Source organism: Falco cherrug, chromosome 2 (genome assembly GCF_023634085.1).
Source record: "Falco cherrug isolate bFalChe1 chromosome 2, bFalChe1.pri, whole genome shotgun sequence".
Lineage (NCBI taxonomy): Eukaryota > Metazoa > Chordata > Aves > Falconiformes > Falconidae > Falco > Falco cherrug.
The window spans coordinates 114952136-114978654 of record NC_073698.1 but is presented as its reverse complement, the minus strand read 5'-3'; the positions used below and the strand labels follow the sequence as shown (position 1 = coordinate 114978654).

The 26519-nt window shown below is 45.9% G+C and overlaps 2 protein-coding genes across 5 annotated transcripts in view; one reads left to right on the top strand and one right to left on the bottom strand.

Moving 5' to 3' along the window:
* CRYBG3 (crystallin beta-gamma domain containing 3) overlaps positions 1 to 8643 on the top strand; it is a 95450-nt gene extending 86807 nt beyond the window's left edge. The window contains exons 19-22 of the mRNA XM_055703268.1: positions 1472 to 1595; positions 3859 to 4017; positions 4618 to 4777; positions 5963 to 8643. Coding sequence (XP_055559243.1) covers positions 1472 to 1595; positions 3859 to 4017; positions 4618 to 4777; positions 5963 to 6051 — 532 coding nt within the window. The 3' untranslated portion in view covers positions 6052 to 8643. The remainder of the gene's footprint in view (positions 1 to 1471; positions 1596 to 3858; positions 4018 to 4617; positions 4778 to 5962) is intronic.
* On the bottom strand, positions 7762 to 26356 carry RIOX2 (ribosomal oxygenase 2). 4 transcript variants are annotated; one of them, XM_055703271.1, is made up of 11 exons: positions 26128 to 26352; positions 22209 to 22644; positions 20673 to 20792; positions 19353 to 19481; positions 16336 to 16439; positions 12945 to 13047; positions 12114 to 12279; positions 11516 to 11604; positions 10127 to 10237; positions 8630 to 8815; positions 7762 to 8253 (listed from the first exon to the last, which is right to left on the bottom strand). In XM_055703271.1, the coding sequence occupies exons 2-10, from the start codon at positions 22638 to 22640 to the stop codon at positions 8654 to 8656; spliced, it is 1416 nt and encodes a 471-aa protein (XP_055559246.1). In that variant the 5' UTR covers positions 22641 to 22644; positions 26128 to 26352; the 3' UTR covers positions 7762 to 8253; positions 8630 to 8653. The 4 variants fall into 4 exon arrangements, with proteins under 4 accessions (XP_055559246.1, XP_055559247.1, XP_055559244.1 ...); XM_055703272.1 differs by lacking the exon at positions 7762 to 8253 and having other exon boundaries at positions 8562 to 8812; positions 26128 to 26356; XM_055703269.1 differs by lacking the exon at positions 7762 to 8253 and having other exon boundaries at positions 8562 to 8815.
* Between the last annotated feature and the right edge of the window lie 163 nt (positions 26357 to 26519).

Genomic DNA, 26519 nt, shown 5'->3' with positions numbered 1-26519 from the left:
GGCTTTAGGCAGACGACAAAGATTTATGTAAATACACCGATGGCATCTGGCTGCCAGGCTTAGGTACAAGGATCCTTCCTGAGCCGGCTGACGGGGAGAAATGGCAGGAGCCTAGACCGTGGCTTGGCGAAGGGGGCTGGGGGCTGAGGCGCTCCGAGCTGTGGGAGGGATGGCACAGCGGAGGGTGCTGCTCCGTGGGAGAGCTGACATGAGTTTTGTCTCTGTCGCTGAACGCCAGAAGCCCAAGCTGGCTTCACGTGGTTATCACTGTAACAGTCTTTCCCATCTCTGTTCCCTATAAATGTCTGCCTTGAACTGCATCTCAAATGAGACTGATGCTCCGAGAACAATTTTAACAGCGAGTTCTCGGTGACTTGACAGAAAGTTATCGCAAGAAAAAAAAAGCCAGGAATGTGTTAGAAGGGTAAGGAACGCACAGTGGTGGTCAGGCTGCTCTGAATACCTGTTAGCCAGGAGGTTTGGGACTTAATTTGAAGAAACAGCAGTGATGCAGCCTCATCGGGAGCCAGCTCGCGGTGGCACACTTCAGCCTCCACGGAGTCGTGCACAAGGCTGGCCGTCAGTTTCTCCAAATGACTTGCGGTGGGGGAAAGCAAAGGAGAGGTGCTGTGAGCGCTGTGGGTGTCTGCAGCGGGCTCCAGCGTGCAGCCATCCCTCCGGTTCTCGAGCAGCTGGCCTGCACAACAGGTAACCCGGGGAGAACAGTGTTTGCTTTGTGTTCAGATGAGTTAGCGAGCCAAGCATTTAGGATTCACTGTCTGCACAACAATGTCCTATTGATACAAACAAAACCGATCTGTGATCCTGAGGCTGCCTTTGGAAGCAGCACGGCGGTATTTACTGAACAGATGCCTGGATGACAAGGGATCTGTACGTGCGGGTGCTTTAACTCTTGGGTGAAAGGGTTCAGGCTTCTCCATAAATTCTCAGATATATTCACTGCAGGAAAGGCTGTAACAGCAATCTACAGGTTACAGAGTTAAAATTTTGTATGTGTTTTCAGACACGCGGAATAGCTATAAAAAGCTTTAACTGGAACAAAAGAAAACACTGGAGAAGATCCTCTCATAATTAATATGTACGAGCAGGCAAAGCTGCAAGTAGCAGAGTCTGGTGTGTGGCTCCCTAGTTTCCCAGTGCACGCACTGAAACCTGCGCTGTTGCCATCGGGGCTCATGCAGAGACTCGTGTTTGTGGGGAAAATTACGGGGGTGCGGAGCGGTGTTCACAAGTTTCAGGCAGACAAACAGAAAACAGGGCTTCATTTAGACAGAAAAGTTAAACCACTGAAACGGATGGTGCGTTTTGTGGCGTGGTGGTAAGAGCTCTGGTATTGGCACTACTCGGGGGAGGTTTGGGGGCTTCAAGAGCCCAGGCTGAACGCTGGCCTGTAGCTTAAGTTTTGCTTTGGGTAACGTGTAGCCTTTCATGTTCTGTTTTCTGTATCCAGGTGGATTGCATACGAGGGATGTAATTTTTTAGGAAAGCAGATTCTGCTGGAGCCCAGTGAGATTTCAAACTGGAATGAACACAGTGGCTGGAAAGTAATTGGCTCCCTTCGTCCTGTTAAGCAGGTACCGTGAGACTCTGAGGATTTTTTTTATTATTTTTTTTGCACAGGGTTTAGGGCACAAGTATCAGCTCTATCACTAGGTGTAATGGTGTTGTGCATCGTGCTCCTTAAATCAGGCCAAATGATGACAGGCAGAAGGGCCAACTGGAAGATTACTGAAGCAGAAAAGTCCTCTAGTGGCAGTTCCCGAGATCCGTGTTAGGCTCCTAAAGGGAAATAACTCCTAGTTTCTTGGAGCTGAGTTTTGTTTTTCTGAATGGCTCATTAGCATGTTCTGTAGATGCTCTATTTTTACCTTTTTGCCATACAACAATAATAATGAGAAACCCAATTCTACATCGGCTTGTTTCATAATTAACATGAATGGAAGCGAGAGCAAATTTTATTGTGCTGTAGCCTGGATTTCCAAAAGAAGCCAAATTTACGCAGCCCCACCAGGTTTTCCCTCCCTGCCTCACCCCAAATAATGCCAATGTCAATCTCATTCAAAGATTCGGGTCTCCAGACCACATGGTTCTTAGGAGCTTGGTGAAAGGCAGATGGATGGAGAAGCAAGACTGGGGGAAACGCCCCTCATTCAGGGAAAAGCAGGTCCAGTGCTGCTTCTGTGCCTTTCCAAGGTGTGTGAGGTTATCAGCGGCACACGTGAGCTCCACAGCAGTCAAAGCACATGCTGCCGCGTGCCCAGCCATGCCGCAGCGGGAGCGCAGTGTCTGGGCAGGCAGGAGGAGGACAGGGAGTGTGGCAGGGAACGTGAGCAGTAACTCCACTGGAAAAGAGGTTTTGTTAGAGCTGCTTCTCACAGAACAACTTGTTTCCACATCGTGGCAAGTGCTGTTTTGTTTTTGAACGCTAGATTCAATTGGGAAAACCCAGCAGTGAACAAAAGTAATAATCTTTAGTCTTAGTTACGCATTATCTGCTTCCCCACACCCCTGGAAAAATAAAGGAATTTTGTGGTTTTTTCCCCCACCGATGATTTGTTAGTCTAAGAGGTTAATAGCTCCCTGGAATTCTTTGGAATTGGTAACTGCCAAAGGATCCTATTTTGGCTCAGCTTTTGCAAATAATAATGAAAATAATTGGTGCTGATCTTAAAAAGAGAATTCTGTCTGGAAGAGCTTTTGTATTTGGTAGCATCCTTCCTCACACCGCAACCGTTAGCGGTGTTACAAGGCTTCCTTCAGGTCCTTTGCTGGGACTTTGGCATGTGGGGGTTGTGCAGTGATTTGGGGGGTTTTGCTTTGGTTTCAATCCCGCAGGCTGAGGGCTCCCTTGACTTTGTGCAGTCAGCTACCAGTGCTCGGCACTTCTGTGGGCATAATTCTTTTTGAGACAGGAGTAATGCTACAGACCCGCACTGCTTTGTATTTCTTCCTTCCGTCTCCGTTACGAACTACAAAAATAGTCAAGTCTGCCGGTGTAAAAGGCAGCACAAGAACAAGTGAAATGTTGGAAAATCAAGCAAAAGGAGAAACAAAAATTCTGCTCGGTGACTTCATAATACAATCCCTTCCTTGTGAGGAATAACTGTGCACTACACTAATACACGTTGCCTGGTGGGAGGCTTAATTGCTAGTACCTTCGGGTTTGTTTTAATACCAAAAAAAAGGAGATTGAAAGCTCCCAGAAGAAAACCCATGCCCGAGCTGGGGTTCCAGTAGAGCTGCCCTTTATGACTCACGGCTCTTTATTTGTGCCAAAATCAGTGAGTAACAGAGCAAAAGCTCAAACCCTGTAGTAGCCCTACAAAATCTCCTTATTTTTTGAGTAAACTGACTAAACAGGGATGCCACGTCAGTACCCTGTTCTCTGTGTACCTTCCAAAGCAACGGTGTAACTCTCTGCCGTATATTCCAGTTAATGGAGCTTGAAGCTGCTGGGTATGTGGCTCAGTAAGTTTTGTGTCCAGAGAATAAAAAGCTTGTGGAGCACAGCCCAGTTACTGGCCTTGGAATGAGTGAAATGTGCTGAACTAGAGAGATTTGCATATCACTGGAATTAGTTCTATAGACGTAAATGCATTTTTTAAAAAAAAATCAAAACTGCCGTTGCTGCTTCCAGCTGTCTTATCTGCATGTGAAAAACACTTATGCTGCTTTACATGCCCATTTGTTCCCAACAAAAAAATCATTGAACATCCTTGTCTGAAACTGGAAATGGAACGTAAACTTTAGAAAACCGCTGTAAGATGGAGGGGAGGCATCCTCACATCGACTTCCCCCGTCCGTGTGTTGTAACGGGCTCCCTTCGCGCTGTTTCAGCCAGCAGTGTACCTCCGAGTGAGGAACCGAGCCCAAGGTAAATACCTGACGGTTGCTGGAAGCCTCACGGATATAAGAGCAACCTCAGTGTGCGCATCCCCGTACAACGGCAAGAACACCCAGATCTGGCACTACTGTCGTGGACTCTTCAAATCCAAGGTGCGTTTCCGGACACTGGGCGCAGGGGGGTTGTATCGCCCGCTGTCCTTGCACCTTCGCTTCTTGCTTTTACTGTAGGCTAGCGTGGGCCCCAGGACAGCTCTTGGCCTCTCCCATGCACCTTAACCCAAAACTCTTACAACCTGCGTCCTCCCGCTGTGCACGGGCAGGTTTGATCCGTCTGCTTTGGCAAGCTGGACTGCGTTTCACATCTGTCTAACGGGACTGACATTCCTGGCAGTAGAAACCTGGTTTTGTCTAAAGTCGCGAGTTTAAGTGTATTACCTCCAAAGAGTTAAGAATTTCTCTGAGAAGTAGTACATGAAAAAAGCAAATTATTTTCTATTAACGCTGCTCCTGGTAGTCTGTTATTAATGTAAAAAACCTGTTGATTTATCATAGTAAGAAACATGGGAAGTAACAAAGCCCTTTGTTCAAGCAGCTGGTCAGTTGGTGAATAATCTCTCCCTAGCTTGCTTGCCAGGCTTGTTACCAGCTCTAAGCGCAGTTACTGCAATATGCTCGATGCCCGAGACAAGCTCGTCCGACACAAAACTGAGGCTGTGTGACCTGGATCTCACTTCCTCTCTCGTTCCTTAGGCTAACAACGCTTGTCTGGATGTCATTGGTGGCAGAGATGTGCCTGGGGCCAAAGTCGCGCTCTGGGCAGAACATGGGAAGGACAGGCAAAAGTGGAGACTCAATGAGGATGGAACCATCAGTTCATACCTCAGCGAACAACTGGTGCTCGATATTAAAGGTATTTTAAGAAAGAAAAACAACCAACTAAGCCTCACATGTTCTAAGTGCATTTTTTGATGAGGTTAATTGCCATATTCCAGCCCTTTTTGCATTTAAGGTTAAGTACTGAATCCCATCTTTCCTGTTAGGTTTATGTCCAGTTGCTTGACAGTGGGACGACTGGGACAAGAAACCAGAGGGCACAGGGAATCCTTGTTCTTTCGATCCCAGGGGTTTATTTGTTCAGGTCAGCTTTTCTACTTCAGGCAGGTCAGTGATGCCAATGGCAAGAAATGCAAGTTACAGAAGACAAAATGGTGAAGGAAAAGCAATCACGGAATAGATGCGGCTCAAAAAGAGAAAAGTGCCCGTTAATGTTTTCAGGCTGGTTAAAATTGTCATTGCTCAAGTCCTAGTCCTCGTTAGCCATCCCGGTCGAACTACCCGACTGGAGAATGTCTGTTCCTCACGCACAAGTTGTTAAAGCCCTGCTGCTGGCGCTAGGGTGTCACCCCTAGGGAGAAGCTGTGGGGCAGCGGCTGGTAATGACCTTGGGAGCTCTGCAGTGCTGTCCCCTCAGCCGAGAGGTCTCGGCGCACTGGCGGCAGCTCCCAGGGTAGCCGAGAGCGGCGCTGCCTAGGTTGCTGCAAAATGCGATGTTGAAGGCTGGTGGCAGAGAGAGAGCACGTGATAGCGCTTTGGAATGCTCCTTTTCATGGATTTTTATTTATGGTGTAATGATAAAAGCGCACTGACATTTCCATGCTACGTGTATTCAAAGGAGGGAAATTTTAAGAACTTCCTGAGTTTGTGGTTGACGTAGATCTGCTACACCAAATAATCTCACCTGTAGCCGTGAATCTGTGTGTTTCTGCGAGAGCAATGCACACAACCATCCAGACACGTAGTGGGAGCTCAGTATCTGAGTATATTTGCCAAAAGCAGAATGTTCAGAGGTGCTGCCTCTGCCCAGAGGTACGTGTGAGGTCTGCGGTGCGCGGTGCGGAGCTCCTCCGAGCCCAAGCTGGCAAGTGGCTGAAGGAGACGAGCACACAGAGGCAGCGGGGCAGACACCAGCCCCCAGCCTCATCGAAGTTCTGTTGTTCAGCTGGTTTTCCTACTTAGTCACACTTACTAAAGATGATGTGTAGACTTTTCTGAGTATTTCTTTTTAAATTTTTTCCTTTGTGATTTTGTTTTTAAGGAGGCAGTTACTATGACAAGAATCACATCGTTATGAATCAGCCGATAGACGACAAATGTTCACAAAAATGGGATATTGAAATACTGTGAGTAAAACCCGCCACACAGATGGACCTTGTGTGGGTAAACACCTGGAGGGGGAAAACAACTACTGAAGTCACACACCACTGGAACCTTAAGCAACAGCTCCTCTCTCCTTTTCTTGGTACCGAGCACCAACTCTAAACCAACTGAATTTTGCACGGATGCGGAAGATGGGAGGTTGTCTTCCTGCGAGGAAGGTGATTCTTAGAGGCCATTCATATGAAAGTCACTGTTACTTGTCATCTGAAGTATTAACAGTAAAGGCAAAAGACTAGACATCGGGTTTGCAGGTTGTCAGCCACAAGAAGCAATATGGGAGAGGCTCTTTAGAAAGTTCTTTGCCTTCCTCTCAGACCGAGGGAAGCAGCTCCCTGAAGAACGAATGCACTGATGAGCTTGGAAAAGGTTGAGTTGGACTTCTATGGCCTGAGTGAAACCGTTTTGGCTTCAAGCGATCCCGAGGCTCAAATCGTATCTCTTGCTAAAATGCAATTTATTTTGTTCATAAAGACAACTTTGAACTGGAATTACCAGCTCAGCATGTGAAATGAGGCAACAGAAAACCTGCCTCTCACCCCTGCCGCTGCTGGTAGGCCTTTGTCTTCAGTTGTTTTAACCGTACCGGACTGCCAGAGTCAGGAACTGGTCTCGCTGACCCACGGCCTGTTTCCAACCCGTGAAATCGTGAGTTATCACTGAAGATCACCTAGAACGTGGAGCCGTATGTGCATGTATCAGAAGAGAATACGCGGGCCTGGGTCAGGCTAGGCCTCTGCAAGGGCTAGCTACACTTAGAGCAGTGACGATTTTAACTCTAGCTGTATTTTGTTCTGATGTATATAGATTAATTTAATACAATGTAATTTGGTCTTGAAATCATGTCTTCCTTCAGAAAATAATTCACCCTAGTAGGTATTTTCAAAGGTGCTAGCAGCCTCCCTTTCAACACTTGTTTAACATTACAAGCTCAGCGTGACTGCATGTTCCCGTTGCTGTGGCTCAGCCCAGCACATACACCTCGGCGCAGAGGATGAGGATGTTCCTCGACCTCAGCACTGTGCCACCAGCCCTCACGCGAGGCGGAGCTGCAGAGCTGTGTAGGGCTGCCAACACCTGACACTTATCACTGGTAACTACATTTGATTTCAGCATCGCTAAATTAATGTACTTCATTGAAAATATCGTATTTTTTTTTTCCTTATTTGTATATTCAGGGTATTATTTCTAGAACTATTTAAAAAGTTTAAGTTAGCTAAAGACAGGTATTTTAGTTTCCAAAAGCTGTTAACTATTCCAGTTGTGCATTCAAACAGGATTCATCCCCAAGCAAATAAAAACACGTAACCTGAAGTTTGCCACAGAAATGAAATATATGGATGTCTATTTTTGTATGGAGTTCTATATAATACTATTTAAAAAAAACCAAAAACACCTATCTACTTGCACTTACTATTTTACATTCAAAATTTATCAGAAATCTGCTGTTTTAAGTAACAGATCTTCAAATGTATGTATGTATTTTTCCAACTAAAGCACATGTTTAGCTTTTTTTATGTAAGCCAGTCAGTATAGCAAGTGTTCTACAGGTGTATGAAATTTTAAAAGGCTGTGTAGAAAGTTTTAGTCTTCTCAACCAGGAATGACTAGATCATGTTTGGTGTGTCAGTGTTATATAACAAAGCAAAGCAGGCTGTTGTACTTAACAGATCTTGAATGTAAAATGCTAAGCATGTGTATTTTAATTGTATAAAATATTTTTTAGGAGAAACATTTTGCTTGGTGGTTTCTTTTTTTAACAGACCAAATACAGCAATAGTCAGGCACATTCCAGTAAAATATTTCCCTTCAAATGGACAAAAAAGGGGTAAGCACTCGGACTGTGCTGTTACATTAGTTTGTATATTAAATGTTGATGTTCAAGTATTTAAATAACCATACTACTCCCATCAAAACCCACTGGAGTGAGCACTGAAGATACAGATTCCGGTCACAGGCTTGGGTTACTTTCATATTAAATTGGTGCTGGGGGAGGTCGAGGTTAAATACTATTAATACTGTTGTTTGGGTTTTATTCCAGTGGTGGCAGCATCTGAGAGGAAAGGGGTGTTCTTGGGCAAAGTCTGGCCCCCTTCGGCAAACAACATACACAGCTTCTGCTGAGCAGCTTTTGTTTCTCTCGGTGCAAACAGGTTTTCTTGCTGGTGAACTCTACAAATGAAAACCCAAGTTACTGGGTTTTGCACAAGGTCCTGGAGCCTGCTGTATGCGTACCCTTAGATGTCCACCCCTCCAGGCATACATCCAGAGGACAGGGGATAGCACAGCACCGGTGTTCCTACGCGTAACTTCAGCCACCCACAGACATGGAGCTATGGCTCACTGGCAACGAGCCGCTTACTTGTTTCTCCCGATGCCCATTTTCCCAAAGCTAAGGAAAGAAAAGTAACATTTGGCACCAGAAAGTAGCAAAGTATGTGTATTGCAGTGCTTTGTGGACAGCACTACGAACCAAAGGCTGGATGGATAAAGTCATTTAATAAGCCTTTCTCTCAAGGGACGCGTAATGGCCAGCAGTAGTACTTACAGGAGCAACTAAGTCACAAAAGCATCAAATAACTTCAATTAGACATTCAGTCCACAGCGACAAGGCAAGGTTTTCTTTCTCCGCATCTGAGGTAAGGTTAAGCTCTTTAACATTAACAGTGCTGCTACTCCAGATCTGCTTCAGTGCATCCAAGTATGACAAAGGAAACCGCAGTCCATGAGTCTGCTGTGGGGGGAAAAAAAAAATATTTTTTTTTTAAATCCATCAGCTAAGTGCAGTTTCCCCTACTACACGACAGTGTGTTAGGCTGTAGGTACGGATCAGCAGGTAAAACTCCTCTTCCACATCACAGTGGTATTTCTGAGAGCATTCTCCAAAGGTGCAGTATTACCCTGCCACCTTTCTTAATACAAAAAATAGCTGAAATCTCTTACATGTTCTAGCACGCCTTGTAAGGTAGGGAGGCTTAAGGTGTGTGGCTTCCTCATGCAGATTCCACACTGAAGATGAAATAACTTTAAAATTTACACTCCTGTCAAACCTTCCCCATTATTTTTGGAAGGTCATACAAGTTTGTTTCTGCCACATGCAGTCTTCGGACACAGTTTGACAGAACCCCAGAGGACCTCCGTTCCCATGGTGTCTTTTAAGGGCAGGACGGTGTTGTCTGGGCTGTGCACACATTGTACAGGTGCCAGTGCACAACCTCGGCTACCAGCATTCTCTACTCTAGAGGACTGATGAGATTTACCTTAAAAGGTAAGTAACCGCCTGGCAAAAAGCCTTGCTGTAATTACTTGGACAAGAGCGGGCTGTGCTCTGGTCTGCCTCTCTGGGGGTTAGTTGTGCTAACTAGTACAATTCCAGCGCTTCCAGTCACAGACCTAAAAGTGAGCACCTTACCCTCGTGAAGTCGAACAAAACGTCCCAGAGCTCACAGCCACTCTTCAGGAGTATTTAGAATTGGAGCGAAAGCACGGAGTTAAGAATGCAGATGGCTCATCTGCAGCGTTATTAACAATATAAAAAGCTTCCTCCTCACGTTTCAGTAAGAGTTAACCCTTTACTCCCAATGCTGACCCACCCCACCCTAAAATGGGCACCCTTCTGTGGTACGTTCTAGTGGCTACAGAACCCACCGTGGCATGAACATCGCGCATGAGGCACAGCGGTCCCTGCTACGACTGGACACATGCCAACGTATCCAGCAGCCTTAGTAAAGGATATGCTAAAGGACATGGAAGCTATTCCAGCCACTGCAGTAGCTTTGCTAGCCAGGACGTAAGGCATGTGCAAGAAATCCTATTAACACCTCAAAAACATTTAATTAAGCATGAGATTACATAGTTCAACTAATGACTGCCTCTGTGTTACAGCCTGAGCTCATCTGGGTGTGCAGGGGATGGGCAGAAACGCTGCGGGCGCTGAGGAACACAGCAGCACCCAGGCCCCCGCTACCACCTCCGTCAGGCTCAGCGAATGCAGTGAAACCCACCAGGGCACGGCAGGTTTTGGGGTGTGTTTATGGGAACTGACCTGCAATGTGCCCTCCTCGCCAGCAGCATCGTCTTCTGTCCCCATCATGTGAGTTTCTCTCCTGTTCTTTAAAGAATGATACACATAAACCATCTCTCTGCGAATTTCATCCTGAAAGACAGCAGGAAGAAAACGGTTACATGTGATCCATACCCTCAACACCATCTCAGTCAGGTGACAGCGTTAGCTCCGTAATTCTGGAGTCCACTGTTACAGCAATTCACCTCCCTAACTGAATGAGCCAACAGCCATCTGCTACAGCGATAAGGGAGTCTTCAAAACATCTCTGAAAATTTCTTTCCGACCTATAATCTTCTGCCTTAGTACTGCCTCTACTAGGCTCACAGGCCTGGTGCTGCAGAGAAAACAGGCCAGTTGTGGTGCACAAGAAAGTCTTGATGAACGAGTGTGCAGCAATAGGTTTCCATTCTGATACACATCCGTCTTAAAATTCACGTGCCTGTTATTCCTTGGTCAAAGCTGCACGAACCACTTCAAGGTTCTGTGGGCAGGTCTCACAGTGAAGCTGTGGACACAAGCCTTGCATGTGTGCTGGCATTCAGGGTTTACCTGTATGACATCAGAAGGCAAGGCAGCAAAAAAATTGCAAAAAAAAGTTTCCAAAACGTACGCAGTCTCACAGCAGTATGGATACAAACAAAACAGAAGAGAAAAATCAGAAAATTGCAGTATGTCTTTCTTGGAGGGAAACACTTCACTTGTGCAAAAACAATTGCACAATGTACATCCTGTGCCCATCCCTGCCTTTTTTTTTTTTTGTAAATTTTTGTAAATTAAGACAACAAAAAGCACTTCTACAATTTCATACTAATAAACCTTCATAGCTAAGAAGCAGTCCGCACACAACACAATCCCAGGATGTCAGCATCAATTTTGTGGATGCCACTAAGTAGCAACTTAGTAGTGCCACTGGCACCCACTTAAGGTAACTTGGGAGTGAAGACTAAATGCAGCACAGTCAGCAGCAGCTGCAACCAAGAGAATTCTCTCTCTAGGGAACGTGATTTTATAATTTATTCATGCTCTTAAAGAATTGAAAATAAAATAAAACCATTTTCAAGAGCTACGGAGGCCATTTAGCAGCTATAATGCTCTATCTCTTCTAACCTCAGATAAAAACCATGCATCTACCATGCAGAATCACAGACCAAATTTAGTTCTGTAGCTGCCCTCCAGAAGGCAAGAGTGTGCCATATCACTGCTCAACAACAAACCACCCCGCGATCTCCCGACGAACCCGAATGGGATGCAGGATCCAACTACGTGTAACTGCACAACCCTGTTAGAGCAGTTCAACAGAGCAACAACTCACACAGCTCGCGCTCGCACTCCCACCCCGAGCACACAAGGGTGGTTTGTTATACTCACAGAGTTCTCTTGATCTGGTTCCACTGTAATGATAGCATGATCTCTAAACTGCAGTCTGATTTGGCTATCTATTTTTGGCAGTTTCCCACCTAGAGACAAAAAAATTGCTGGTTAGAAAGGAAGAAAACCAGACAAACAAACAGTGCAAACCGAGCCCTCCGTGCACTACCCACTCTCTGTGGGCAGATTTTTTAATAACCTAGGTTTCAACAGCCACATGTTGTCAAACCCAGGGGTGGGGAAGTGTAGTTAGAGCGAGATTTTTAAATTCTCTCGCCTTTCCAGTCTACAAATAGCTGTAATAGCAAGCTAAAGCATAAGGACAAAATCTACCAGTTAAATATTCTCAGTACACAGCAGTTTATTAAAGCTGCTGCTTTCAGTGTAGGACAACCTTTATTTCACCCAGAGACACACGTCATCTCTTCCACTAGACACGGAATTAACCAAGGTGTGCAAATTCACCCATATTGCCTAGCACAACACACAGCTGGTGCCAGGCTACGATCTTCACCCACCATAAACCACCAAAGTCATAAGAGGCAGAGTTAGCAACACCTCTACCACGTCAGCCAGTTTTGGAAACTTCAAAATCTACCTGGAGTCAAAGGGTCAGAGTTACATCCCAACCAAGGTGGCAACCGGTTCATAATGAAATCCTTCTTCATGTCAGACGATCTCAGTTCAATGGTGTTTTCCAGACGGTCTGCAAGCCTTCTCAAAAGACTACTCAGGTTTTTTGCCGAGTCAGCTACCTCTACCTGCTAAATATTCACAGAGTTGCTCTCACATTAATTGAAGCTAAACACACTAGCCTAAAAAGGTACACTAAAGCAGGGAAAGTCTGGACACACTTTTATTTTTGCCAAGGGTAACATTTACTCCCAAAACAACACACTTTGTTTCTTTTACACATTCCCCACCAGCTGTTCACACACCACACTGATGCTCACGTTCCCTCACTCTGGGGCTACCTGCAATGCCAAAGGACTTGCAAGTGTCCTTGAAAGACAGACTCTTTCCTTCTGCATGCCGGTGAGCTGATCAGCAGCACAGCTGGACTACCATGAAGAGGTCACTGAACAATTTACAGCTTTGTGAAGTTCTAAAGATTCAAAAGCTTGGCCTGACAGGAACTATGCCTGTCTGACAGCTTCAAAGCAAGTAGCATCACTTTTAGAAGGAAACAAGCCACACAAGGACAATGCGACATGAAAGAAAGGCAGCGCGATGAACTAGGCAATGCTTCAGATGGAGCAAACCTCAGAACGGTCAGTCATCCTGAAGACTTCAAAAGAAGCGGTTGTGCTGCTAGGCAAGATACTGCCACTGCACTGAGCTTTCAAAGCGTATCAACAAGATACATGCTTGCCTCAGTGCTGCAGTTTCAGCTGGATCCGCTATTATTCCCTTAATCCCACCTACTTACCATAAGCAGTTGCCTTGGTATGCTTGTCCGCAGCGCCACATCTTCTTTTGCTGTATCAAACACAAGGCCAGGAATTGCATCCAGTAAGAAATCTCCCCAAGAGCTAAAGGACAGGAAGAAAAAAAATTGCTAAAATAGTTGCACTGAAAGAAAACAGTCATCCTAACCCATGTCAAGGGCTGGAAATGTAGTGCTCCGATGCCACATCTGCTTTGTGCCTTTGGCCCTTCCATTAGCGCTCTGTAGTTTCATGCAATAACTCACTCCTCTCAGCTGTGTCCTCACTAGGCTCAGGTCAGTGGTGCTCCTACAGAGGGAAGGAATTGGCTTAAGAATGGTCCAGTTTCTTCTGATTCAGATCCTTCCATTTACCAGTGGATCCGGCTTAAAGCTGACCTCAGTACATAAGCAATTCCTACTGTGGCCATTAGTGTCCAACCGCACGTACGTGCGGCGGCCTCACTGCACACAATGACGTGCGTGAGGCTGGTGGCATTTAAGAGGCATTTTTGGGACACATACATCGACGGAGGAAATGTACCCAGTGTTACCAAATCCAACGTGGCATCTACAAACTTAATTATGATACCAGGAACAAGACCCCTACCTATCTCTACAGGGTTTTTAATGATTCCTAACAGGCAACTTGTAGGTGTCTTCCATGTGTTAAATCCCCATTCTTAGCTACATTAAAAAAAAAAAAAAACAACAAAAAAACCACCAAAACTGGCCTTTAATCTCTGTTCCCTGAGTTCAAGAATAAACTAGAAGAGGGGAGGGAGGACTACTGCCTGCACCTTCTTTGCCTAGCTTGAGTCAACCTCATCAGGAACAGGCACTTCTCCCCCTCATCCTCAGAGGCTGGTTTAATGGGCAAGCAAGCGCCCAGCACCCAAGGCTGCCAGCAGAATCCCACCCAGCTAGGGCAGGCAGCAGAGCAGGGCCCGTCCTCCAAGGAACACTTCACCCTCCGCTCCTGCCCTCCCTCAGCACTCCCTGTTTGCAGCACTGATCTCTAGACACTACTTCAGTTTAAAAAAGGAACAAAAATATGACTTGTTAGTCTTTTTTTTTGTTTTTTTATCATCTCCACTTAAGTGTTCTACTGTCTGCTATACTTTGGGAGGGAAGGACCCTGGCTGATTTTAAACAGAATTAGACATATTTCTTACTGCTTCCTTTCCTTTGCTCCCAATCTCCATCTGCCAGCAACTATCTTCGGCTGTTCATTGCTTTTCCAAACTGCCCTGCTTATAATGAACTCACGCACACAAACCCCTTTCTCTGCGTCCTGGGATCTGGCCCAGAGGAACCATCCTCCAGCGCACAGCAGAGCCCCTTTTGTCTTGGGTGCCTAAAAATCCCTGAAAGTTCCGCCTCCACCAGCACTTACCCCCCTCCCAGCTCCTTCTGCACATGCTGCTTCCAGAGCACTCACAAGTCCAAACATCCTCCATAATAAGGACAGCTATTTTCAATGAGTTCTCTTCAATTTTCCAAGGAAACACTTCCAGAGCATACTTCCAGCTACGAGCCAAATCAAAATACCAGACTGCACCAGGACTGCTGCTCCTTTTACCTGTGCTTGCTGAAAGCAGGTGAAGAGGCAGGCTCTCACGCTTTGTTACCAATAACCTTAATGGATGACGATTCTACTTTTTATCCTTAGAACAGCACTCTTCAAGCTTTTCCTTTTTCCTCTCCTCATTCTGACAGTGTCCAGGGAACATGCTCGCTGACAGCTCCGCTTCTCAAGGAAAGCAGTGGGCTGGCATTAGGCAGCCATGGAGAAACTGCACTGACCCCACGCAAGCCTGTCAGGTCTCCAGCCACCCTGTTACGAGGAACCCAATTCACACCTCCCCAACACTACTTGACCGGTAACTCTGTCCAGATCAAGCTGGACAAACCCCGTCCTGTGCGCTCAGGAGGACTCCTTGCACCCGTCAGTAACACATCACTCCAGGCCAGCCTCCACCAACAAGCCACCCACTTCTAGTGTCACTTTTCTGTCTGTTCAGTTCACTAAACCAGGGGAGAGAGAAGCACCAGGAAGCGGTGAGACACAGAAGGCAGCAGAACAGAGGAGAATCCCTCGCTACTGAACTCCCCACTGCTCACCCTGAATAAGCATCAATCCTGCCAAAAGGCTCAGCACTAATATTGCCTTCTGCGTGACAAATGAAGTCAAACACTCTTTGCAACAGCAATCAAAGCTTACAGAAAACAGGTTTTGGGGGTTTTTTTTGGGGGGGTGCCTTCTGAATAGAAGAATAGAACACGAGTGTGAATTAAAATCAGCTGAAGCCAACTTTTATGAAGACTTACACCTCTAGGCGTCTTTATCTTAACCCTCTCTCCAACTGGGAGGACTGGCCACATCAAGAGTTACCAGCCGTATTGGCACCCTGGGCTTCCAGAATGGTACAGCTGGTGGTTAGAGATTCATCTTACAACCATCCTGAACAGGCCCAGACTTGTTCTGCCCTCTTTTGCGGCTAGTAGAAATACTTCCCAATTCCTAACTCAGGCCAATGACTCCAAACCCAGCACCTGAGAAGCTGATTAGGTGGCAGCAGCATTTCCCTGTGGGATGCCAATGTTTCAGTGGGCATCAGGATCAGACGTGTGTCGAAGGAAATCTGACTTGCATGCAGGGGGTAGTTGATGAAAAACACAGATAAGTAGAAAATACTTGCAAAGGAAGAATTCGTAGCTAGTCTGCCAGAATAGCTGTGGGCGACTATCAAAAGTAGGAGGAAACATGTCGAAAGGAGTAACTCAGTGACTATCTGGGTTATGAAATGAACAGTAACTTCAGCCAGTGGTAAGAGTTGGGTTTTTTTAAATGCAACAGTGAGTTTGCAGTTGTAACATGCTCCACATTAAAGTCTACAGCTGGTAAATAATAAAATAACCAATTAAAAAGCAATCAAGCTTGCTGCATGAAAACCTAGTAAACAGGCTGCTTTAAACAACAAGGCTCTCACTCCCTTCCTTCCCCCAAACCCCAAACTTTCAATTACTGCTACCTAAACACTGGCTTAGATTCTGTTACTAACAGCAGGGCACGTATATAATAGTGGGGTACCTACATATATTCCATGTCAGCACATCTCTAGGGGGAAGGTGACATGCCCAATCCCTGTGTTACCCACACAAAAACAAACCACACAAGAGCTAAATAGAATGAACACAGAAAAGAGCTAAGCCAAGCTCATTAAAAGGTGGTTGGTTTGTTTTTTTTTTTAAGAAACAGGACATCACTTCTTCAAAACATCTGTTTCAGGTTTGTACTGTACACACACACCATCTGGCAAAAGACATTTTCAGAAAAGCCATACTAAAACAAACAAACAAACAAACAAAACAAAACAAAAAGAATAATTACTTGTTTTGGTAGGTACTGATGGTCACATGTGTGGAATAGGAGATGCCAAGAGGAGTGTCAGCTTGGTGAATAGTCCCTCTTGGGAAGTACAGTAAGTCACCTGGCTGCAAGAAAATGAAAGAGAACTGATACGTTTAGGGCACCTGGTCAAACCTTATCGCAGTCAAAAAATAGAGAAAATACCCTCTGAGCAGACAGACTGACATTCTTTAAAATTACAAAATAGAGAGATCCTCCACTGTACACGTCATTAAAGTAAAGCACTCTAAGCCAGAAGTCTAACACCTTAAACTTTCCAACTTACTGCATCTTCTGTACACCTGTCTGAAAACAGGAAGCAAGCTTTTAACATTATAGAACATGCACACTCCAACCCAACTGCATGAAGGGGACAAAGAAGCAGCCGAGATGAACCTGCTGACAACACAGCAGGCTAGCAGAGGAGCAGTGCAATGTGAATTTGGTCAGATCACATCAAAAGAAAAGGTCAGTATTCCAAAGAGCCAAAAATTCTATAAAGATAGTAATTTTACAACACTGTTGTCTGAAAAAAACAAGTACAGCCTTCCTCCTCCCTATCTTTCTTCTCACCTATCTAAATTAAATCTCCACACTGATAAAAATTTAGATTAGGAAAGTCAAGATAAGACAGAAGTGCAAAGCACATGAAATTGCCTCCAAGGCTTCTATAAATGTCTATATCGTTGAATAGCATGGTCACAGAGAAAAAATCATAAAGCAACAATGGTGAAATTTGATTCCATTTTCATTTTACCATTCCTTAAATCTGGTCACATCACCAACTTCTAAGAGCCTACCAGCTGTCTAACACAGATTTTTTTCAAGTGAATAGTACCTGATTTTTCACTGAGTCGAAAGGTCTCTTTAGAGTATGAGGCTTCACAGGACTCTGCAAGATCAAGTCTCTTCATCCATTTATAACAAGCTGTAAAGCATCACAGATGAGCTATGTACAATTTACTTGTTCTGAAGCAAGCCTCTCTCTGCCTTTAACAAACTGTCTTCCTTACCAGTGCAGGGACTACACTAACCAAGATTATTTTGAATTCTCCTCATTTCCTATGTTTCACATCCACAGCAAGAAAACAAGCTGGAGGGAGGGTCACACAGGGCAAGGGGAAGAGAGCCCTGAACACCTACCAGAGTGATGACAAACTAGTCTGCAAAAAAAATAGTTCATGCTGTAGCACCCCATGCCTACCACGAAGAAGCTGGGATCACGATTTTCCAAAGCAGTCTTTGCTGCAAAGCCCAGCTCTTGCTCACCTTTTCTGCTGGGCAGTCTCATCAACATCATTCACATGAGCCAGTAAACACAATACTCTTCAATTAAAATAATCAGAATCTTCACAGACTCCAGCTAGCAACACCCCAACTGGGACAGGAGAGGGCATTTGACAAGAGACGATGTGGGTCTGAGCACTTTGCCACCTTCTCACTTCTGAATCACAGGAAGGAGGGGCAGGCAAGGGAGAAGTACCAGCAAATGAAATGGAAAATCATACATGAAGGTGCCTAGATAGCCAGCTACCAAATCAGCTCTGGGCTTGACAGCAATAACAAACCAGCCATGGCCAACAGCCCGTCACAGCATCACCAAAGTCACACTGCGGCTTGGGATCTTACACACAAACCAGCATGCCTTTGCTCTCTGGTGGGAGTTTTTGGTGGGAAGGGAGAACACCACCCATATAATCTCGAACTGGTCCATGTGCTCTAAACTGCCCAAGGATGGCAGACTGCAGACAGAAATGGAAAACAGGATAAAAGAAATATTCTAGAAGGATGTTTAGGGAGGAAGTAAGAGTCATCTGACAACATCCCTGTCACAGACAGCTCCAGACAGACAACCAAAATCTGACAGCAGCCACCTGGAAGAAATGGGTCACAGGAAGTGAAGAACATCAAACAGAAGAAAAAGAAACTAAAAACTTGGATAATTTTTAAGCCCTTTTCAGAAGCCAGTATTTTAACTCAGCTCATGTCAGTAAATCGGCTAGCGGAATACATCGTAATTCCATAAAAATCAAAACCATTGAATTCCAGCCCAAAATGTTCCAGAAATTAAAAAGGGAACTGTGATTTGCTAGTCTTTGCATCACCCAACACATCATGACAACTGAGTATTACCACCTGTGAGACTACACAGCTAGTGATGGCAGTACCACATCCAGTGTGTCACACCATTCATAAATATCTACACCCAAAGGCAGGTCTGAGCACCGGGCGGAGCGGAGACCTTCCAGAGAGCGGCCCTACGACAGGCCACAAGGCAGGGAAACTAATGAGGCTTCCAACACGGAGCAGGGCTGGCTGCTGAGTAAATAACCTGCTTCAAAAAGCACAAGTACGTAAAATGGAACGGGGCAAGTACCAGACACCCTGCTGTCAAAGGGGCCGCACTCATCAACCTTCATGAAGTGCTCTTTTTATTCCAAAAAAACAGCCAAACACTTGATTTTCAGGTTTGGAAAAAGAAAAATAAAATTAATACAGTGAGTTAATACGGGATTGAGTTAATGCTTTTGTTTATCAGCCAAGAATAAATATTTAAATCTAATGCACTAGAACAGTGACAGCCTTCAGTAAAGCAGTAAGTCTTAGTGCACTGAATTAGCCGAATTATAAAGAGCACGCAGAAGCACAAAAATGTTTCATAACCATATATGAACCCAGTGGTTTTTCTGCACACAACTCTGCAAACACGATCCAGGAGTCCGGGTGCCTAACTTGGAGAATATTGGAGAATTTCCAGAAATAACTGGTATTTAAATAATGGACCAAGAAACTAAACCAAAGGATACCTTTGAAAAATGATAGGTTGGACAACTATCACCCAAATTTCTTGTGTTCAGAGTGTTTTGTGTGCCAACCCTCCCCTCAATTTCACAACCACGATCATTCAGAATACTGGCTTCAATAAATAAGCATTTTAAACATGACTACTTTTCTGGCAATCACAGCCCAGACCACATACAGCAATTCAGTTATAATACCTTCAACGTGAATTCATGTGTGGCATTCCCAATCCTATCTTCTGATTCAACATTATATTCCCGAGCTAAATGCACCGTTGGTTTATAGAGTCGCCAATGTTTCTCGCCCTCGAGCTGAAGAATAAACACCTGCAAAAGGTCATAAATGAAAATGAGTAAGGAAGCCCTGCTGCCTCTCACACATCCAACCTATCAGAAATTTTAAACCCTCTCCTGACTTGGAAAGTCTGTAAAACCATGCCAGAAACCAGGGACAGAAAGCAAACAGAAGTGACACAGGCGGCCTTTCTGACAACAGAAGAAACAGATTTCACACCCTCTGCTCTCACCTACTCCATAGCATGGCAAACAAGATTCCTCATATCATTTTTCAGATGTCTACAATGCAGAAATTTACATCTGAACTATTTCTTTAGGCTCTACTTAGAGACAACAGAGAGGAGCTGTGAAGTGTGATCTGGTTTATCCTAAGGCAGGCAACTGGAAACCCCAGTTTCTCTCCAGTGACTTACATTAAGTCCCAGACAACTAACTTCGAAGTAAAGCCTGCCAAACAAAATTTCAGGTCTTATCACCATGCACCAACAAACAGGCCATCAGAAACTTCTAGGGGATGCTGTCAGCTGGGGGCTGATGACATACACTAGAACACACAGGCTGCAGAGCTGCTGAACAAGCATAAGGAAGATGAAACTCCAGATGTATTTAATGGAAACAAAAATAATACAAAGCTAAAAACACATATAAAGGGGACTTTTTAAGTGGGATGGCCCAACTTTTTTTTAATACAGTGCCTATTTAAATGTTTCTTTCAGAAGCTAATTTAAAACGCATTTGGACCACAGGACTTCATCATACCAGTAACTTCCTAAAAACAGCAGGACCAGCAAATGGGAATCAGCACAGTCAGCCTGCTTTCACTGTCCAGCTGGAGAAAGAACAAGTACTTAGTGAAGGAAAAAGGACTTCCAGATTCTTGGGGGTCTGAATGAAGGGAAAACGAAAAAAGGTCCTAGAAAGCTTCTGCAGCTGGGAAAACAAATTCTCTTTTCATCTAACGGATATACCAGGTCTGGAAACACACTTTACATTAAATTACCATTAGGTATTACTATTAATACCTTTTCAGTAAAATTGTAAAAGAAAAACAACTATAAAGAAACACTTGCAACCAATTACCGTTATGTTTTCAGTGGAAAAAACATTTTACTATAGGAAGTTATTTTACAAAAGAGATGGGGTGAAATAGCGCACATGCAGGTATCCACTGCCACGAGCAAAAGCCTGCACAGTTTCACAGACAAGGTTGTGCTGTCCTACCTCAACATCATCGTAGTGAGGGGGAAGGCCCTGCGACCCCTGGGGAGTAATGTAAACATTCGACCCAACCAGAGACCCGAAGTAGCACTCCAGCTTCTCCTGAATCTTCCACAGCTCCTCCTTCAAAAAGAAACAACCCTGTTATTACGGCAGAGCTCAGCCAAGCCAGACCGCCGCCGCGCCCACAGCCTCCCTGTCGCTTGCGAGGTTTTTCTGGAGAATGATCACATCCTCACAAGGAGACAGAGGATGCGAAGGCGGATGCTGTGTATGAGTGTTTCTCCTGAAAGCAAGCACTGTAGACCCAAAGGACATCCGCTGTGAAGGTAACTGGTAAGTCAAGAAGTCTGGTGCCACAACATTGTGTTGACATTTGTTCTCTTCCCTGTACCGTTTTTAGGCTGCAAAAAACAGAGGAAAATAAACCACCCATCATCCCACGAACAGCAAAACATATTAAGACACATAAAAAACCACACAGGACTTGATTGTATGGGCTAGTATCAAAGACAGCATACAAAGGTTAGAGACCTTTTTCCAGTGACTCCAATTGTTTGGGTATATTAGAGAACAAACTTTACTCATCCACATCTAACACATGACAGACAAAGCACCGAAGCGGTGACTCTCATATCAGAAGGTGCCAACTACCAGACCTGCAGAAGTGCAGCTTCAACCAGACTTTACACAGCTTCAGCTCCAGCTCCAGCTCTGGATTTCAGCGTCTGCCATGCAACATTTCAACTTCACCTGCAGATGCCCCTGCCACAGGCCATTATAGCTACACCCGAACTGAGACCAGCCAGCAACACTATACTTGGGACTCAGCTGCGTATTTGGGTCCTTACAGACCACTTCACAGTTAAACTGTGACATTTAAGTTAATGTCAAATTAAATGTTGACACCATGGGACAAAAAAAGGACTACCTAAATCCAAGTACCCACAAGTATCTGAGTCCTTTACACAACTGTGCAGACACCACCACCTCATTCTCATACATGAAAGTTGCACAGGCATGAAAAAGAACAAGACAGAGAGAACACTAAGCTAAAATGGGCTGGTACACTTCCATGGTGCAATTCAAAGCCAATCCATTAGCAAGAACAGTGGAGCATCCTGGAAATATTTCACATTGTTTCACACCTTGCCCTCCATTAAAGGAAAGCAAAAGCCCCTATTTGCACAAGGAAACAGTGGGGCAGAAGGGATAATTTAAGTAGACAGATGCAGAATCATCAATTCTGTGCATCTATTTTTTTCTAAGCTTTCACATGACAAAGCCATTTTTTAAAAAAGAATTTCTAATGTTATAGCATGAGTCAGATTTTGTTCTTACAGTTGAGCACCGAAACATGATGGGCAAGTGCAAAAGTATAAACCATGTCTTAATTAATACAGTTCACGTGTAGATTTCAGCAGGTCATTGATGTCAGCCACTTCCCCTGGATTTACTGGGGACAGCCATGAAGCTGTGTCTAGTACAACTCAAGCAAAGTATACCACGCATTAATTATATTCAATGAAATAATCCAACCTTAAATCTCTGAGGCTGATGAAACTGTATTGTTGCCTTTTTCTGGTCAAAATCCTTCTTCAGCTGCATGTAATTCACTTTGCCTTCTTTATTTAAAACTTTCTTTTTTCCATTCACACATCTGCAGATATTTATATCTCGCCCATAGTATAGACGCTGGCTGCACAGTTCCTTCAGATCTGACAACTGGAATAGGGACTGGTAGTAAGCAGCCAGCGAGGGATCATCTCTCTGAACAAGCAGTGGCTTTTGCTCCCAATACTCCCTGAAAAACACCTCCTCTTTGATGGGAGAGATCAAGCTTCCAAAGAGGCTCTCCGGGCTGTCAAAATTCATGATCAACGGAGAGCAAGCCGCTTCCACCTTTGCTCGTTTACACTGTGCCTGCATTTCTTTTCCCATTTCAGCATGCTTCCCTCCTTTCTTGGGCATGTTCCTGTTCAAAAGGAGAGAGAATCAAAGTGTCAACCAGTAACACAACCTCAAGAGCTCACAGGCCCAGAGCAGCTCCTCTTGCCTTACCCAGTGGGATATCAGAGTATGCTGGGAACAGCCATTTTCAGATGCTCACTATTTGCTCCAAGCAGCAAAAAAAGAAAGCCCGCAGCAAGCCTCCAATACTCTCAAACCTCAGCAAACTCCAAAGGGCTCTACTGGGAGCCGCTGCTCACAGAAGCTCAAATCCCACACCAGACTTTATACTAAAACCCACATAATTAAACCTGATGTCTACACAACAGATCTTTACAGATGCAGGAATCCAGCCACACAAAGAACCTGTGGCAGACTGGTCTTCTGTAGCAAGAACTGCTTAAAAAAATTAAGAGATATAATGGCAACATGCAGAGGGGGGCGGAGAGAGGGGACAGGATCAGAAACTTGTACCCTATTACACTTGAAATGCATTAACATTGTGGGGGGAAAAAAACACAGTGAAGACTTACAACTTTCCAGTCAGAGCACAATACAGGAGGATGTACGGCATTTCAAGCGCAGAATCCAACCAGCTAAGCACAGTAGCTGGTGCGCAGTGTGTTAAGGTAAGCTTTCCTTTCAAGCTGGCTTATGCATCATAAACCCAGTGCCTACACAGCTGCACAGTTACCAGACTAAAGCTTTAGCAGGACTCACAGAGAAGAGTGTGGCTGCAGTGAGGGGACACTCGCATTAGCACATCATGCACTAAGGGCTACACAAGAATACAACGAAAACACAGGGAAATGTGGCATGGAAGGGGGGAGGCCAACTGAAAGAGACTGCGGTGAGCGAAGAAGGAATATGTAACCGGGTTCAGTGGGCTAGGATGATTCAGTTGGCAGGAGGGTTACAGCAACTTCCACAGAAACAGAAAAACCCAGAGCAAACTCTCTCTGAAGGTGAGAAAAAAACCGTGAAATGGCTCCTCTCCTGCAGGTGAGGCAAGTTTTAGGAACATGAAGTAAGGGCACCTACTTGAAGCCTCAGGCCCTAGGAACAATTTTATGCTAAATTATGCGGCAGTGCCAGGCACCTGGTGATGCTCTCCAGGCAGCAGCAGTAGCCCACATTTCAGCCTCTGTCAGGATCTCCATACTTGAAATCCCAGGTTTAGCCACCCTAAGTTTACATAAGAAAGGGAACTTTCTGTTGATGCTATGCAATTACACCAAAACCTAAAATTGTAAGATTCTGCTTTCCTTTCTGCCATGCTACCAAACTTTGTGGTTTATGTAGAATAAAAAGAATTCTTTCATCCAAGCACAGTCATTTAATTTAAAGTTGGAAGTCATTTACTTTGTTTTTCCAGGTAGGTAATATGGCTGTGTATCATTATGTAAAAACAAAAAAGTTAATTCACAAAGGGTTTAGCTGCCAAGTTCTCAGGAAATAAAGGCAAAAATCAAGTAACGGTAGGCCTAACACCACAGTATGTGCAGACGTACTTGCCTTAAGTCTGCACCAGCATTTCACCCCTCAGAGTAGCCCAGAACACCAGGCAGCAGTAAAAGCCTGCCTGAGAAGCAGATCTAAGAATCCTGACAATGAGCCAACACCAAGCCCTTTAGCACCACAGCTTGCCTGCTAAGTCAGCTCAGCCAACTCAAAATGACACAGGGCATGTCTGAGCAAGCTTGTGAAGCCAACACATGAGGAGGTAGAGCATGCATTTGTAAGGAAAAAAGACAGCTTTACTTCCAAAAGTAAATGCTCTCATTTATTAAGATGCTTTTATTTACACAGAACCCTTATCATGAAACTCACAACTCTGGTTCTGGTATCTACATGCAGTACTAGGTTCTCTGGTCCAACAGCAGGACACCCTCATTGACCCACTATACTCCTGGGCAGCGTTTCATCAGCAGTTCCTGTAACAGCCTGTACCTCAACACTAACCTACAGTCACCTCAGTCCTACAGGAGGGAATCCACATCACCACCTTCCCGAGAGGACGGACATTCCTGGCTGCAGCAGGCTACGGTTCTCCATGACGCAAGGGAATACTTCAAAATTAAGACTGAAAATTAGTCCCCAATTGCTAGCAACACCTGAAGATGCTGCCAGCATTGATATCTACAACCGATGCCCCCAAATGCCAGCCACAAAAATGCAACCAACCCTGAATTGCCAGTTTTGAATTCCAGACCTAAATCCATCACCCCAACCTCTCAGCTCACTCACACCGTATTTCACAAAGTTAAACTCTGATATGTACTATTCATAGTGTGCTGTTCTGTTGCATTTTGTTAAGTTATTACAACTGTAGAACCAAAGAATGGTTTGGGTTGGAAGCGGCCACCTAGTGCAATCTACCTGCCAGGGCAGGGACACCTTCCACTAGATCAGGTTGCTCACAGCCCCGTCCAACCTGGCCTTGAACACTGCCAGGGACGGGGCGTCCATGACTTCTCAGGGAAACCTCTTGCAGCATCTCACCACCCTCATCCGAAAAAATTTTTTCCTTGTGTCTAATCTAAACCCATCCTCCTCCAGTTTCAAACCACTGCCCCTTGTCCTGTTGCTACAGGCCCTGGTAGAAAGTCTCTCTGCATCTTACAGTATTTCAGTATTGAAGTGCTGCAATAAGGTCCCCCCAGAGCCTTCTCTTCTCCAGGCAGACCCACCCCACGTCTCTGAGCCTGTCTTCATAGGAAAAGCGTTCCAGCCCTTTGATCATTGCGGTGGCCCTCTGGACCCGCTCTAACAGGTCCCCGTTTTGTGGTGGGGACACAGTACCCCAGGTGGCGTCTCACAAGAGCAGGTAGAGCAGAATCACCTCCCTCGATCTGCTGGCCAGGCTTTTGATGCAGCCCAGGACACCGCTGGCTTTCAGGGCCACCAGCGCACATTTCCAGTCATACCCAGTCACCTACCAATACCCCCAAAGTCCTTCTCCACAGGGCTTGTGGAAAAAACACAGCCGCAGAACAGGGCCCTGCTTCGCACAGAACCAGGTATTTCACGTCAGTATTTTTCACCTCACACACCAGATGTACCCGTTTATAAGCTCAGGCCTCTAAAGCGGCCCAGCAGCTGCAGGTGGGCTCAGCGCCCTCCAAAGCAACGGGCAGGGAAGAAGGCCGCAGCGGTCCTGAGGCCACACGGCCCCCGCTGTTCCCCCTCACCGCACGGCCCCACCAGGCTACGATTAAGCTTTTTCCAGAAGGCAAAAACGCAGACACCTGTGCTCCTGTGCCCGCAGCAGGCACCAGGCACCAGGCAGCGCTCCCTGCCCCCGGCCTGCCTCACCGCCCCACAGCACGGCGGCCGCGGCCGCTCCCCCGGCGGCTCAGCCAGCCACGAGGCGCCGCCACCAGGCGCCCCGCACCCGCGGGGGGGGACCAGAACCCGGCGGGGCGGCGGCCGTGCCCGCTCCCCCCGCCGCCATCAGCCCCCGCTTCCCCCGCGGCCCCCTCAGACGCGGGGCTCGGCCCGCACTCACCGGGCCGCAGCGGGCGGGGCGGGGCAGGCGGCGGCAGGCAATGGCGGCCGGGCCGGGGCGGGAGCGTGTCACGGAGGTGGCGCTTGCGGGCGCCGCGGCACGGCCGAGGCTGCGCGGCGGCGGGGCTGAGGGGGCCGGGGGCGAGACCTCCTCCGGCGGCCCCTGGCCCGAACCTGCGTGGGCTGCCGCTGTGGCGGCGGGGGCCGCGCTGCCGCTCCCGGGAGCTGTGCAGAAGCGCGGTTTGCCATCGCGAACGCTTTGCCTGCTGAGGGGGAGGGAGGCAGCTCGGAAGGCGGGCGATTTTTCACGCCATTTAACTTCACTTATCGTCAACTTTTTCATTTTTTTTACTCCCAAACCAGAGTTTTATACCGGTTACCAGTTGAAAACGT